The 14,471-nt window shown below is 40.2% G+C and overlaps 1 protein-coding gene, 1 long non-coding RNA gene and 1 pseudogene across 2 annotated transcripts; 1 reads left to right on the top strand and 2 right to left on the bottom strand.

Moving 5' to 3' along the window:
- Positions 1-628: 628 nt before the first annotated feature.
- Positions 629-6,606, bottom strand: LOC136353963 (uncharacterized; annotated as a pseudogene).
- A 1,552-nt stretch (positions 6,607-8,158) lies between these two features.
- Positions 8,159-13,196, top strand: LOC112936921 (uncharacterized). The gene is made up of 3 exons (XR_003239420.2): positions 8,159-8,699; positions 8,875-8,966; positions 12,407-13,196. It is a non-coding gene; the product is annotated as an uncharacterized lncRNA (long non-coding RNA).
- LOC136353890 (replication protein A 70 kDa DNA-binding subunit C-like) lies at positions 9,676-11,475 on the bottom strand. The gene is made up of 9 exons (XM_066305197.1): positions 11,355-11,475; positions 11,163-11,274; positions 10,953-11,068; positions 10,795-10,873; positions 10,580-10,718; positions 10,348-10,505; positions 9,976-10,270; positions 9,832-9,891; positions 9,676-9,753 (listed from the first exon to the last, which is right to left on the bottom strand). Exons 1-9 carry the CDS (start codon positions 11,473-11,475, stop codon positions 9,676-9,678), a joined length of 1,158 nt encoding a protein of 385 aa, XP_066161294.1.
- Positions 13,197-14,471: the final 1,275 nt, after the last annotated feature.

Genomic DNA, 14,471 nt, shown 5'->3' with positions numbered 1-14,471 from the left:
ATTTTGGTTTAATTCTATTCAGCACCATACCTATAAGTCACCTTGATTATGTGTCATGGGACTAAGAGGAACAGGAACCTTAAGGGGAACGTCACTCGCGGTTCTTACTTGGACAGAGTCCTCCATCAATATAAGAGGACCTCAGCCCGATAGTTATAGATCAAGTTATCTTCCTAATTATATTAGGGCCCGTTTATTTTAGCATAAGATTATTGTAATCTAAATTATTGAGCCAGATTATTATAAGCTGGATTAACATAGAATAAGATGTTAGCTGCTTGTAATAATCTGAATTATAATAACTCTAAGCTGAATCAAACAGGGTCTTAGTCCTCATGCCCTTCTCGGCGCAGTGTTGATCAAGACTCCATCATGTCGTCGGGGATCCAGGAACAGCCCTTCTATTATATTGAGGTTTATTTTTTTCTAGAGAGAGAACATGCTATATATTGATATTTGAATACGATATAGGAATATCTTATTATGATCTTAGTACGTGCATCTGATTTTTTTTTTGCGAGGAGTGCATCTGAAATTAACTGTCTGACAGTTTATTGGTTCGGTATTGGATTGACTATTTTTTTTGCGGGGAAAAAAGTGTATTACTCATTCAAAACGTCCTCACAGACTAGCTATGAAATGAAATTACAACTTCAGACAGATCCCTATTCCCTTCCTTCAGAAGATTGACTAGCGAAACACAATCTGTTTCAATCAAGATAGGGCGCATAGTCCACTGCAGGGCCAAAATCAATCCCTCCATGCAAGCTCGGATTTCTGCCTCCAGGGCATTCTTGCAGCTATCCAGGGACTTACATGCTGCAAAAACTGTACTACCACTGTTGTCCCGTAGAATCATACTGATACCTCCCTTCCCACGATCAGCATCAAATGAGCCATCTACATTAAGTTTCATCCAGCCCAGCCTCGGCTTCTCCTAGTGCAAACGGGTCGATGCAGCAGGAGGACCATCTGGTCCTCTTCTTCTAATTGCACTTATAACAGATCTGCTAACAACAGTTTTACCTTTTTCCAGATCAGCGTGATTTGGAATAGAGTAGCAATATAACTTTCCAGGAATCTTTTGGAGACTTCCAACAGAGGAGGCGGCTTATTATGTGTGTGATTTCATTACACACATACCAGTTTCGCCAGAGAGTTAATAAAAACATCTCATGTTCTTCAGTTGGTATATATTCCAAACAATCAAACAGCCAGTAATTGCCGAATTGGAAATTCACCAAAACAAGCGACAAGTTACCTGACTGTACCATATCCGACAACAAGGCACTGGCTCGGGGACATTTGAAGAGAGCGTGTACAGAATTCTCCACCTCTCTATTGCAGATGATACAGATATCAGAGTTTACCAACTTCCTTTTCCTTTTGTTGTCCATGGTAGCTAAACAATTGGAGGCCACTTTCCAGGCAAAGATTTTAATCTTCTGTGGGAGCTTACACTTCCAAATTAAATCCCAGGATTTGCGGGAATGCAAAGCAAAGGAACTTGAGGATCCTTCAGTATTTGCCAGCCTACAGGCAAGATTATAAGCACTCCGGACTGAGAACCGCCCAGACTTGTCAGGGTGCCAAGCTAGAAAGTCTTCTTCCTGGCGGGGAGAAAGACAAATCGATAAGATTAACTCAGTGTCTATGTTCAGGAAGCACCTCCTGATCTGTGCAACATCCCAGGTACCATCTTGCCCTATTAAATCAGAGACCCATTTCAGTCTGCAATTTCCTCTCATCGTCACTGGTCTTCTCGAGTGATCCCGAGGAATCCAAGGGTCTCTCCACATGCGTATAGATTGACCATTACCGACCCTCCAAATTATCCCCTTCTTCAGTAACTCCAACCCATAGATGATAGCCCGCCAGGTCGGGGAGACATTGGAACTAAAAGTAGTATCAATCAGGGATCCATTGGGAAAATATTTAGCCTTCAACACCCTTGCACACAGACTATTAGGGAACTCTAACAGACGCCACGCCTGACGAGCGAGAAGAGCTTGATTAAACAATCTGTAATCCCTGAAGCCTAGCCCACCACAAAACTTTGGTTTTGTCAGGCACTCCCACACTCTCCAGTGAGTCTTTCTTCTACCATTCTCCGAGCCCTACCAAAAATTCCTGGTGAGCTTTGTTAGGTCGTCACACACAGAATCCGGGAGCTTAAATAAGCCCATTACATAGACCGGAATGGCCTGGATTACAGCCTTAACCAGAACTTCCTTCCCACCCGAAGAGAGAAATTTTTCACCCCATTGGATCAGCCGCTTCCAGATTTTACTTTGTAGGCTCTGCAATCTCCCCTTGTTCATTCTACCTTCCGGGGTGGGAAAACCAAGATATTTATCTTCAAAGTTGCTCTTTTCTAACTGGAGAATCTGTTTTATTACCTCAGTGATCTCGATGGGGGAAGCATCATCGCACAAAATTGAGCATTTAGCCGGGTTGATCAATTGGCCCGTTCCCTGCGCATAAGTGTTTACAACATCTTTCACCGTTGCTGCATGTGCCTGATTTGCTTTGAAGAACAGAAGGGTGTCATCGGCAAACAAAAGGTGTGATATGCCCGGCGCATTGCGACAGATACTAAGGGGGGGGGGGTCAGAGAACCTTGTTGGACCTTTTCCTTCAACAAAAGAGATAACCCATCTGCCACGAACAGGAAAAGAAAAGGCGACAGGGGGTCTCCCTGTCTTAATCCTCGAGAGGGAGCAAATGATCGTAGAAAAGTTCCATTGAATTTAACAGAATATCTCACCGTGGTTACGCAAGTCATTATCCAGTTAACCCAGCGGTGAGCGAAACCCAACCGATTCATTGCCATATCAAGGAAACGCCAATCCACCCTGTCATAAGCACACGCTGCCTTGTTAGCTTTCCTGTTTTTCTGAATATAGTGAAAACACTCAAAGGCTAGGAGCGCGTTATCTGTTATCATTCGGCCTCGGACAAAAGCACTCTGTTCCTCTGATACCAATTCATTGAGCATCGGTCTGAGCCTGTTAACCAGGCACTTGGAGACAACTTTGTAAAGAACATTGCATAAGCTAATTGGCCGAAAGTCCTTCAATTCCATAGGTTGCTCAATTTTTGGAATTAGAACTATAGTCGTATTATTGACTCCTTCTGGCATACATCCAGTCTGAAAGAACTTACTAACTGCACTGATGATGTCCTCTTTAATGATCCCCCAATTTCGTTGATAAAAGCGGGCAGGGAAACCGTCAGGACCCGGAGCTTTCAACGGTCCAATCTGGAACAAAGCCTGAGCGATCTCTTCATCCTTGAAGTCTGCACAGAGCAGGTCATTCATTTCAGCCGTTACCTTAGCTTGGAATAATCTGGTGACAGATTCAGGGTTCAAGGTCGGGTCTGCAGCAAACATCTCCTGGAAATAATCAGTTGCCATTGATTCCATTGCTGTTGTCGTACGGTGCACAGTACCCTGCAAATCTTTCAGTTTTGTGATTCTATTCTTTTTTGCTCTCCATACCGCCCTACTATGAAAAAATTTGGTATTCTTATCTCCTTCCTTGTGCCAATTCACTCTAGACCACTGAAGCCAAAGCATTTCCTCTTTGTATAACAGTTCATTCATTTGGTCAGTGGCAAAACGAATTTGGGAATTATCAGCATCTGAAGCAATCAAGTCCCCCAGCTTCTTCCTTGCCTTTGCAAGTTCTCTACCCACATTTTTCACCTTTGTTTTGCTCCAGGAACGCAAAGCCGCCATGACTTTTGCGAGAGACCGATTTATGTCCCCCAAGTCTGATTTCTCACCCGAACTGGACCAAGAATCTTTAATCACCTGTGCTGAGTCAGGCTCTCTTTCCCATAGGATCTCGTAGTGCAGACATTTCTGTCTAGGCTGGTTGTATTCCACTGAAACAAGCTTGAGAAGCACATGGCAATGGTCAGAACAAGGTGAGACAAGATGGACAATTTGAGCGGAGGGAAAGATGTCTCTCCAACCATTATTGGCAACAGCACGATCCAATCTAACCTTTACATTGTTCCATCCATCTCTCCTATTGTCATAAGTATGAGGCACACCTTGAAAACCAAGGTCGTGCAACTCACAATCCTGAAGAACATCCCGAAAGGCTTGCATTTGAGACTCATTCCTCTAGGTTCTTGAAAAGTGCTCGAATTGCCACATAGTCTCATTAAAATCTCCCATAACCAGCCATGGAAGGTTTGATGTTTGGCTGATATTTCTAAGCGCAGTCCATATCTGATGGCGATTTTCAACCCGAGGTTCACCATACACAAAAGTAACATGCCACAAGGGATCATCCGGAGACAAGCGCATATACACATCAATGAAATTCTTATTCAAAACTCTGACATCGACGGAAACAGATTCATGCCAAAACAACGCTAAACCACCACTCATCCCATCACTACTGACACCCACAAAACCTTTAAGACCCAATCTTCTACGCACACGACACACTTTTTCCACCTTTTGCCTAGTTTCACACAGGAAGAGCAAACGGGCATCGGCTTCCTTAACTAAGGAGCACATATCACGAACTGTCGCAGTGTTGCCCATACCACGACAGTTTCAGGCTAAACAAATCATTGCTCCTGGCGAGACCCAGCCATAGGTCTCGCCAGTTTACCAGTAGCCCCGAGACTGGTTGCTTCCATATCCACCGCTGTGTTCTCAGCCTTCTCATCCTTTTTGAAACGCTTCGAGGCTCGAGCAGGGGCCCCTGTCTTCCCCTGCCCCGATCCTCCCTGAGATTCACTCTGATCAAACTCCAACAGAGCCTGTTGCACTTTGCCCATTATCTTCAGTTGAGCATTATCAGACCCTTTCCTCTTGATTGGGCTGATAGTAGCCTCATTGGACACGTCCTCAGTAGACTCCTGTTGAGTGCCCAGGTTCCTAATGGCCGGGATCATCTCGAATGATGGAAGTGATGCTAACTCATCCCCAGCTGAAAACTTATTTGTTTGGTTCTTACGGGACAAAGTACTGTCAGACATATGCAGCGAGCCAGCCTTTTCAGCAAGTTGAGCATCAACTAACTCATCCCCTTCCTCTTCTCTTGAATCAAAACCATCGTAGGCATTGATTCTGGTTGGTGGGTCAGTGTAGAAGTAGTCTCCCTGTTTATTCCCCGCTGAAGAAGAGCTAGCACTACCTGCGCCTCTGAACACAAGCTTCCTCTGAACCCCGGCACTCTGATTTGCCTTAACCTTGCTGATTTTCCGTTCGAAAGCTTTAAGAAGAGAGCAGCGTAGATCAGCAGAGAACATGAGTGGTTGAGCCTCATTGGCTAATCTTTTCTCGCACTCTTTATCTGAGTGACCAATGAAACCACAAAAGAAGCAGAAGTGCGGCACCCTCTCATAACGAAGATTGAACCTTCTGATTTCCTCAACACCTTTGATCTTGATTTTGATTGCAATCTGTCTTTTCAGGGGACGATTAACCGGGAGATCAACACGAATGCGGAAGAAATCATGCTTGTTGCTGCCATCTTGCTGCACATCCTCTTCCCTGACCTTGCCGAGTTTACTCCCATACAGCTCACCTCTAGCTTTGTTCATCATTACTAAGGGCAGATCATATATCCTTACCCAAATTGGCACTGACTCCAAGGGGACCATCGATGGACTCAAAAGGCCATTGAAATCAGCTACAATCAGAGCATCTCCTCTGTGAATCCATGGGCCGCCTTGCAGAACAAACTTATGGTCTCCCTCAGCATTAAAGGTGACGATGAAAAGATTGTCCTTTAGAGATTTGTAACTCATCTCCGCTCTGAGTCGCCAAGCTCTACCCATGTCCTCAAATAAGGCCACCTGGTTGGGGAATTTGAGCAACTAGAATCTCGCTAGGATAGTCCATTGTCCTGCACGCTTGACTTCCTCCTTGTCAAGTTCCACTTCAATTGCATCTTCTTCTTCCTCCAAAACTGCACCCTCCATATGTGCTTCAGGACCCAAGTTGACGCCTGAACTAGATTGCAATACCACATCCACCGCTTGATCATCTGCCGGGGGTGCCGCCACCAGATCCTGCCCAGCTTTCACCAGAGCCCTGGAATCCTCTACCTCTTTGTTCCCTAGATCCAATACGGCGTCATCCTTCAGCTTCGGGCGGGTAACCATCGCATTGATGGTCCCTTTGTCGCCCCCACTGAGAGATTTCACCATGAGATGGATATTGAGAGAACACTGCCCAGGACCTAGATCAAAACCTGACAGGAGAATCTCCAGAGTTTGCAAAGGACGTATCGTTGTGGAAACCACATGTGTGTTTTTATAGGAGGAGCCAGAGTCTAGATTGGATTCATACACATACGTCTTTCCAAAGGACAAAACTGAGACGAAGTTACGTAGATGACCAAACCTGCCGGAACCGATTGTCTCATGAACATCCCAGAACTTGATAGCCAACAGAGAAATACCTAAGAACGTGGACCGCTTCCATAGTGGGACAGGTCTCACCCCACCAGATGAGAGAGGATTCTCAAACTGCTGAAGACCACCAGAGAGATTTCCATGATCTCCAGAGATGCGAACAGTAGAATCAAACGTCACAGGACCAAACTTTGCCGGTGGAACAAAGACGAACTCCATCCAAAGAACCCTCCCAAAGGAGAAGATGGCCGCCGCGCCCCAGTCGCCTGGGCGCCGCCAAAACCCTAGCATCCGTAAATTACGGATTTATAAAGTATGACCTAATGTACTTCATTATGCCATATTGGATTGACTATTTGACAATGCAATATATTTTAGTTTGCTTCTATTTTATCTTCGTATTTTCCCTGTACATCTCTGACTTCGATCTTCATGCAACTCATAAATTAATCATCTCTCTGAGGTTTTATGCGCCGCCTATCTATGGACCGGTAATTTCAGTTCAACTAAGTGTCTGGTTTAATTTGTTCAGTGCACGACCAGTTCTTCCCTTTAGTTCTATTCATTGAAAACGTTGCATTGGTTTTTGTCACATTGCTTCTAGGTGAAGACACAGCTAGTTAATGCTCTTTGTTCTTATGCCCAACATTCTGCTTGTTAGGCAGATTTGCTAATTTTTATCATTATGGATGATGTCAACATTCTGCTTAGAATTAATGCAAAGTAAAAATAATATATGTAAACTTACATATGTAAAATATTGCGAAATCCACTCTATATAATGTTCAAGATATAGAACTTCGAAAACTTATACACAAACTAGCAGGGTGACCCGCGCAATTGCGCGGCTAGCGTCCATATAAAATTATCTTCTTTTACATATGAGTTTTCTTATATTTTGTTAAATAGCTGTCTCATTATTTTGGGACTTCAAAAGGCCGAACAATTTTATAGGTTTTAAAAGCGATTTCAGTCGCTAACTCTTATTCGTTAGTCACCCCTTTATTTGATTATTCGATGTATCACGTTTTTTTTACATTTTATGACTTCTATTTCAGACAGTGTTGAGTTCCCTTCAAACTTCTAAAACTTCCGTCACATCAAATGTTTGGACACATGCATGGAGCATTAAATGTGGATGAAAAAAAAGTATTAAATGTTTGCGTGTGAGATAAGACAACGCCGTTAAAATCAGTGTTACAGATATCTTAACTCCATCTATATATAAATGCTGTATAGAATTAAATTATTAATTTCAACTAATTTCACATGTCAGGGTACTTAAAAGTAAAATTATTTTTATAATAATATAAATCTATTTTTTAAGTTTTTCTAACTAATACTTAATTAGCTATATGCTAATAAATTGCTTTGTTTTGCATGTGTGAAGAAAATAATATGTTGGATGTAGTACACATCTTTGATGTTTTGGATAATGACACGATCTTCAAAATATATATTTGACTATGTTTTTAAATTATAATATATATAATAAATAAATAATATATAATTTCTTACTTTTGTTTATCGTACTTAGTAAGACAAATCTTTATATATTAATCAACATATGTATCTTTGAAGGTATTGATTTAAATTTTGTGCTACAACCCAAAAATTTCATCTCAACAAATAGAAAAAGAAAAAGAAAGAGAAAGTGGAGGGGACGGTAGATACATATGTTGATTTTTCTCGTTTCAGCCGCCCATGCCCATCCCAATCCTCACAGCCAGTCTCTAGTTTCTTCTCCTCTCCTCTTCTCTCGTTTCTTCCTGTGCTGCCTCTTATCACCCTTCTCACCTCCTTCAATGGCCAGATCTGATCAGGTGAGGTCAAATCCGATGAGGAGAAGTAACTGAAAGGGAGAGGTGGAACCTGAGGGAAACTTCTCTCTCAGCATGGGGTCCATATTCCCCTCCTCACCGCTGCTCCTTTCTTCGGCATGGTCGGCGATGTCGTAGCCGCCGGATCCGGCTATCTCTATCGAGTCCAGTCGCTTTTTGGCGAGGCGCTGCCGCGACCGCCGCCGGATCGGGGTCGTCCATCGCCGTCGCGAGCGCCGTGTGGCTCTCACGTCGTTGGGGGCTGCCGAAGCCGAGCGGGGAAGCACGTGCGCGATCTCCGGTTAGTTGAAGAGGACGGGGGTGGCGCGGCCCTTGATGGCACGGCGGTGGCAAACGTGCAGAGCCAGATGCGCGAGTTCTTGCGCAGCTCTCAGATCTCCGACACCCACTTGCCCCAACTCCACATGCTGCTGCTAGATCCAACGGGCGGCGAGCTTCGTCGGTGGAGAGCTTTTGCGCCGACTGCTCGAGGTATATGATGGGAAAATTGTTAAATGCTAATCAAATACTTTTATATGAAAATTAAGGTCAGGTTTTCAAACGAATACTCACTATGTTGCCACAACTCTTTTAGTATTCGCCTTTAGCTGGTTTTCACCAAAAAATTTGGCCATAACAAAATCTGCTATTTTGGGTCTCATTTCAGCATCCAGCAAAATGTAAGGTGGAGGTGGTGCGGTGGTTGGGTCACGGATCGGCCAGGGTGGCGAGCCTGGGGGAATTGGCAGGCAGGCAAAGGTTGGTTGACGCTATTTTTCTTTTCTAATCATTTGCATGAATTATATGTTTGGATGCTTCATGTGCAATCGGTTGCAAAATTAGGTCTGTATATATAGAGGTGATAAAAAATCATAAATAAAATAACAGATCGCATAGTAATATATCTCAGTTTATTCACATACAATATTCAGCTATTATAATATAGTACATGTAATGATCTGTATTGACTATGAGCTATTCTTTCTAGCTAGTATCATTAACTGCAGGATATTCTACCGAGGTACTGCTAATTATGAACTATTCTCATGAGCTCTAAGCACTATCTGTATACTTAGAATTCATTTTCCTTGTTCTCTGAGGCCTTGTGTTGCATGCTATATTGTCTGGTTGAACACATGTTTTCTTACGTTTCTCAACAGAGCTTTCCTTGCCTATGCCATTGATGGTTTTCGCCTGTCTTTTTCCTGCCTTGATGGATTCTTGAACAACTGATTTGTTTATTTCATGGCTGTAGTTGTCATTTCTGATTTCTGCCTTTGTGGGTTTTGCATGAGCGCCTTTTGCATTTTTGCCTCGAACTTTTGCATCTACACATTTTATCATACTTGTTTCGTTGCTCTCCTCTTCTGAATCGTCTTCTATTATGTATGTCCTCCGTCTTATTTGTTTGCAACTGGGAGGTTTGTCCGACGAAGTGAGTTCATCTTCACTCATGATTTCCTGGTCACTATCCTCTAGCTCTTGCTTCACGGGTAGCAGTGAGATGGATCTGTTTTTTAATAAGAGGGCCCCTGCTGGTTTGTTCCTTCAAAGGCAATAAAGTATTTGTCATATGTGCTATATATTATAAATAAATGAATATTTGTATTATATGTTCAAATACCTGTTGATCTGTCTCTCTATCTTGTTTTAGTATGTTATCCACATCGTCGTCCATTAACTCCTGTAAAATCATAATGTGGAAACATTTCAGAAATAAAATTTTCAAGATTTTGTGTTGTAAAAAATCAGTAGTAGCCTGCTTTACCTCTTCAGCCTTATTAATGAGGTATTGCTTCTCAAGCATATAATCAGGCACAAATGTCCTTTTGACAACATAGTTTGGTGTGCCTTCAGTCAGATTTTGTTCACTGAGCTTGAACTTGAAGATGAGTTGTTTTCCACAGAGTTGTTGAATAATGTTAGGAATTTCGTCGTTTTTGCCATCTAGTAAATTGAGTAATGATGAGACAGGTGTCTCTAGCATGCTTTGTGCCACATCATCAAATATAGTACAGCTTGTAGATGTCGTGTGATCACTTATTTGGAGTCGTAGTCGGTACCTAATATGGAATTGTGGTTAATGCCAAAAAATTATTACGTAAGTACTACTATTTACAAAAAAAAGAAGTAATCTTACCTAGGCGTTGTATTTTCTGGATATTTATTGCAGTTCCTGCAATGGTATTTATCGTTTTTCTGAATAACTATTTTATTACAAAGATTGCACGACATGTACCACCATTGAATATTTTCTTGTACTCGATCAATCGTAACTTTTGATGTAAACACAAATTCCTGCAATTTATGAAATTTTTTAAGGATATATATAATTGCCAAGTATATTAAGATAAAATTTATGTAGGAATTACCTGACTTCCTGGGTTGCCATGCCGCATTTCTGTTATATCCTTGAGTGTTTTTCTGTTGTAGAACATTTGCTCCTCCCTTGTTCCTTGTGTGCTCTTATCTACTTCCATCATTTTTGGTATTGTTTCTTCGGAGAATTGTCTATGAGGCATAAATATTTGAATCAAAGAAGGATTTGTATTATGTTACTAAAAATCAGTATTAAAATAACATATACCTGTCAATAAGTGTCCATGTCTCACGTATGTGTAGATTTGTATATATTCTCGTGGCACTGCTTGACCTTAGAGATAAACCTATATAATCATGGTTATTAGTTAGTTTATATTATATAAATAAAAAGAACAATCTGATTTCCATAGTTTGTGTTATTACCTATATATTCTTGCACTGTTGTTGATGTAACAATGACAACTGTTTGGTTGCCAATTACATCTTCGCTAAAAAATCGAGCCAATTGCCCCCACAATGTTAATCTGATCTTATCCCCCCTGTAAATTTCAATTGGCATAAATATTATAGATTTTCAATGGCATGAAAATAGTTTGTAATGGTTAAAAAAATATTGGCCATAACAATATTTACCCTAATAGTAGAAGTTCAATCTCACGAATTTCTGCAAGTCGTGGGTTAGGGGTGTTTTTCCTTGTCATCCTTGTTTCAATTGGTTTCATTCGGGTTAGTAGTCCAATGACGTCTGCAACATTTGAAGGATTGAAAATCAACTAATAACAATATCATATGTTAAAATAAAGATAAAAAAGCAATAGATTTTACCTGATAAATGTTGGTCTTTATTTGCACGGTCTTGTAATGTGTCAATGCTAGCAAAATCAAAGTAATACTCAGGAAAACTTTCAGCTGTTTCTTTGACTTGTTTGACCTTTGTGTTGTACATGAAAGTGATTTTAAGGTCATTGCAAACTGGACGATATTTTTGGGATTCTTGAACTTTGAAGTTACCGAATACATAGACTGAGCTTTCATTGATTTGTGTTTTGTAGTTGTCTATCAGTTTCTTCCATATAGATGCATGAATTACATCTCCCTGTTGATAAAAAAAAAAATTACTCCCTTCATCTACTTTTGATATTCATATTTCATCTTGACACACAGACCAATGATAAGTGATTCTACTTATCATCCATTTAAACATGCTACTAGTCATTCCTCGTAAACAAGCGATTCATTAATATTTACATTTCTCGATGTCCATGCAACCAATCTTGTGTGGAAGAATGGAGAGTCATGCATTAAATCCGAGAAAGTCATTAAGATGATAGGTTGTTGGATTGAAATATGCCTATCAAAAATAGATTTTTTAGATTTAGAAATATGACTATCAAAAGTAGATGGAGGGAGTATTAATTATGGAAAATAAAAAAAACAGTTATTGTTTATGGAAGATAAACTTGATCGATTGTTTAGGTAAGTAAAAGAAATAAAACCTGTTCATCCATTAGGATCATATCAAGACTGAGTAATTCATCTGTTGCTGAATTGACCGAGTCCCATAATCTCATGACTTTTACTTTGATGTTCCATGTATGTCCTCTAGTTGTTAGTTCACTTAACTTCTTGTACACCATAACTTGCCTTCAGTCTGAAAAAGAAATTAAAATAGTGATATGTATATATATATGTTGCATGTGTAAATAATAAAGAAATTGTGTTTTTATTTCTAATAGTTACTGTTGGGTGAATATGCATGTTTAATCAATGTGTAAATATGTCGCATTGTACAAATATTAAATAGTAATAACTAATGAATGTTTTTAATCTTTAATGATATTTATTATTTGATTAATTTCTAATAATCTTCATTATAGGAGGGAAAGACGGGCCAAACATTAAAAAAAAATAAAGGTTGCCAGTGGAAGAAAACAAACTGTAGAAGGCAAATCCGGTGACTTGGAGCTGCTAAGGGGCTGTTTGGTTTCCAGGGACTTATTCCAAGTCCATGTCACATCGGATATTTGGACACTAATTTGGAGTATTAAACATACATTAATTACAAAACCTATTCCATAAGCTTGGACTAATTCGCGAGACGAATCTTTTGAGTCTAATTATGTCATGATTTTGACAATGTGATGCTACAGTAAACTTTTGATAATTATGGATTAATTAGGCTTAAAAAAATCGTCTCGCGGATTAGCTCTCATTTATGAAATTAGTTTTTTTATTAGTCTATGTTTAATACTCTAAATTAGCGTTCAAACATCTGATGTGACTTGGGCTAAAAAGTTTTAGCCCCATCTAAACACCCCCTAAGCAAATCCGGCGACTTTTGCTATCTCGCTGTTCTGATTGCCAGCAAATTTGATGATTTGGAGCTGCTAAGCAAATCCGGCGACTTCTGCTATCTCGCTGTTCTGATTGCCAGCAAATTTGATGATTGCCACTGGTTGCATGTTGTTTGCTATTGACTTGATTTGTTGTTGGCTGTGGGATGTGAATCCGATCGTCAAAGCAGTCGGTTTCGGTGACAGTCATAGCAGTCGGTTTCGGTGAATAATAGCAGTAGTTTGGAAAAGTTTTGGCTATAGGAATCTTTGCATGTCAATCCGTGTGCTACACTGTTTCAGTGAAAAGTAGTAGTATTTTTATGTCGTGCTATGAGTAGTACTCCCTCCCTCCGTATAAGCATATTTTCAAATCTGAAAATTCTATGAAAATTCTATTTTTGATAAGCATATTTCAATTTAACAATCTATCATCTTAATGACTTTCTCGGATTTAATGTATGACTCTCCATTCTTCTATACAAGATTGGCTACTTGAGCATCGTGAAATGTAAATATTAATGAATCGCATGTTTACGAAGAATGACTAGGAGCATGTTTAAATGGATGGTAAATAGAATTAATTATCATTGGTCTGTGTGCCAAGATGAAATAAGAGCTCCCAATTCCATAAAGGCTATAGAAAACCGTGTAATACACCTTTTCTACCTTTGGACTTTTAAATGGTTCTGACTTTTACCTTGTCCGACTTGTCCGATTTCTGCTATATACTCTGTAAAACTCTGATTAAATCTTTACCGTTAAAATCTAGATCTATTATTATCCAATCGTTAAAATCTTTTTCTTTTTTTTTCGATTAACTTGGGAATTTATTCCCCACATAGAACGTGGTGTCTCCTTTCAAGACTGTTTTAATAATATAATAGATAGATAGATTAAACTGCTTGGGGAAATACTAGTGATGTGATGGAGACGTGGTACGTACCTTGCTAGTTTTCACAAATATTCCGTACATATAAGTAGGTTTTAAATAGGGATTTACTTTGATGAGAGATGTGTTGCTGGTTTCTATCTCTTCGAGAGTGTGTTAGGGTGGAAGGTGAATTCACGGGTGCGAGACTGTGATGTTGCATATGCAGTGACGTGTGTGCTTGTGATCTGTCTGCCGTGATTATATTGATCCATTGAGACTCACGGTCAATCACACCTTGCCTATTTCCGTGCGTGCGACGCACTGTACGCACACCTTGTCTCCTCCTTTTGCTGCCCCTCCCCTCCTATTCTCTTTTTTATTTTTAAGCAATTATTTTTTATCAAGAAATCAACGGTTCGATGGGTTCAAAATAATTACTATAGTTCTAAATTTAATTTGTAAGCAAACGATCAGATCAAGAAAATCATCCGTCGATAAATAGAGCAGTTCTACGGTTCTACCCACTGTTGTATCAATATAAGCGATGCAAGCAACTTCCAGCTTGTTTGATCTCGCACCTTGCTGTGCTGGTCACTTTGATTCCACGTAGTAGTAGTAGTACAGCAAGGCTATCTTTGATTTCATATAAATTTCTTGAAGCTTTTGGAAAATAAATTAATTAATTTAGGCATTTGGGTTATCAGGTGGGTTTTAAGCGAGCGTGCCCTACCTATT

This window comes from Oryza sativa, chromosome 11 (genome assembly GCF_034140825.1).
Source record: "Oryza sativa Japonica Group chromosome 11, ASM3414082v1".
Classification (NCBI taxonomy): Eukaryota; Viridiplantae; Streptophyta; class Magnoliopsida; order Poales; family Poaceae; genus Oryza; species Oryza sativa.
Note: the sequence above shows the minus strand (reverse complement) of the source record. Positions and strands in the feature narration are given on the sequence as shown.

Bases quoted from the DNA above. Each gene is read 5' to 3' on its own strand.
- LOC136353890 (XM_066305197.1), bottom strand. From the start codon at position 11,475: ATGTACAACACAAAGGTCAAACAAGTCAAAGAAACAGCTGAAAGTTTT. The intron at 11,069-11,162 runs GTAAATATTGTT...TGAAATTTACAG, and splicing joins ATTGAACTTCTACTATTAGG to GGGGGATAAGATCAGATTAA. The intron at 9,892-9,975 runs GTAAAGCAGGCT...ATGATTTTACAG, and splicing joins TCATTAATAAGGCTGAAGAG to GAGTTAATGGACGACGATGT.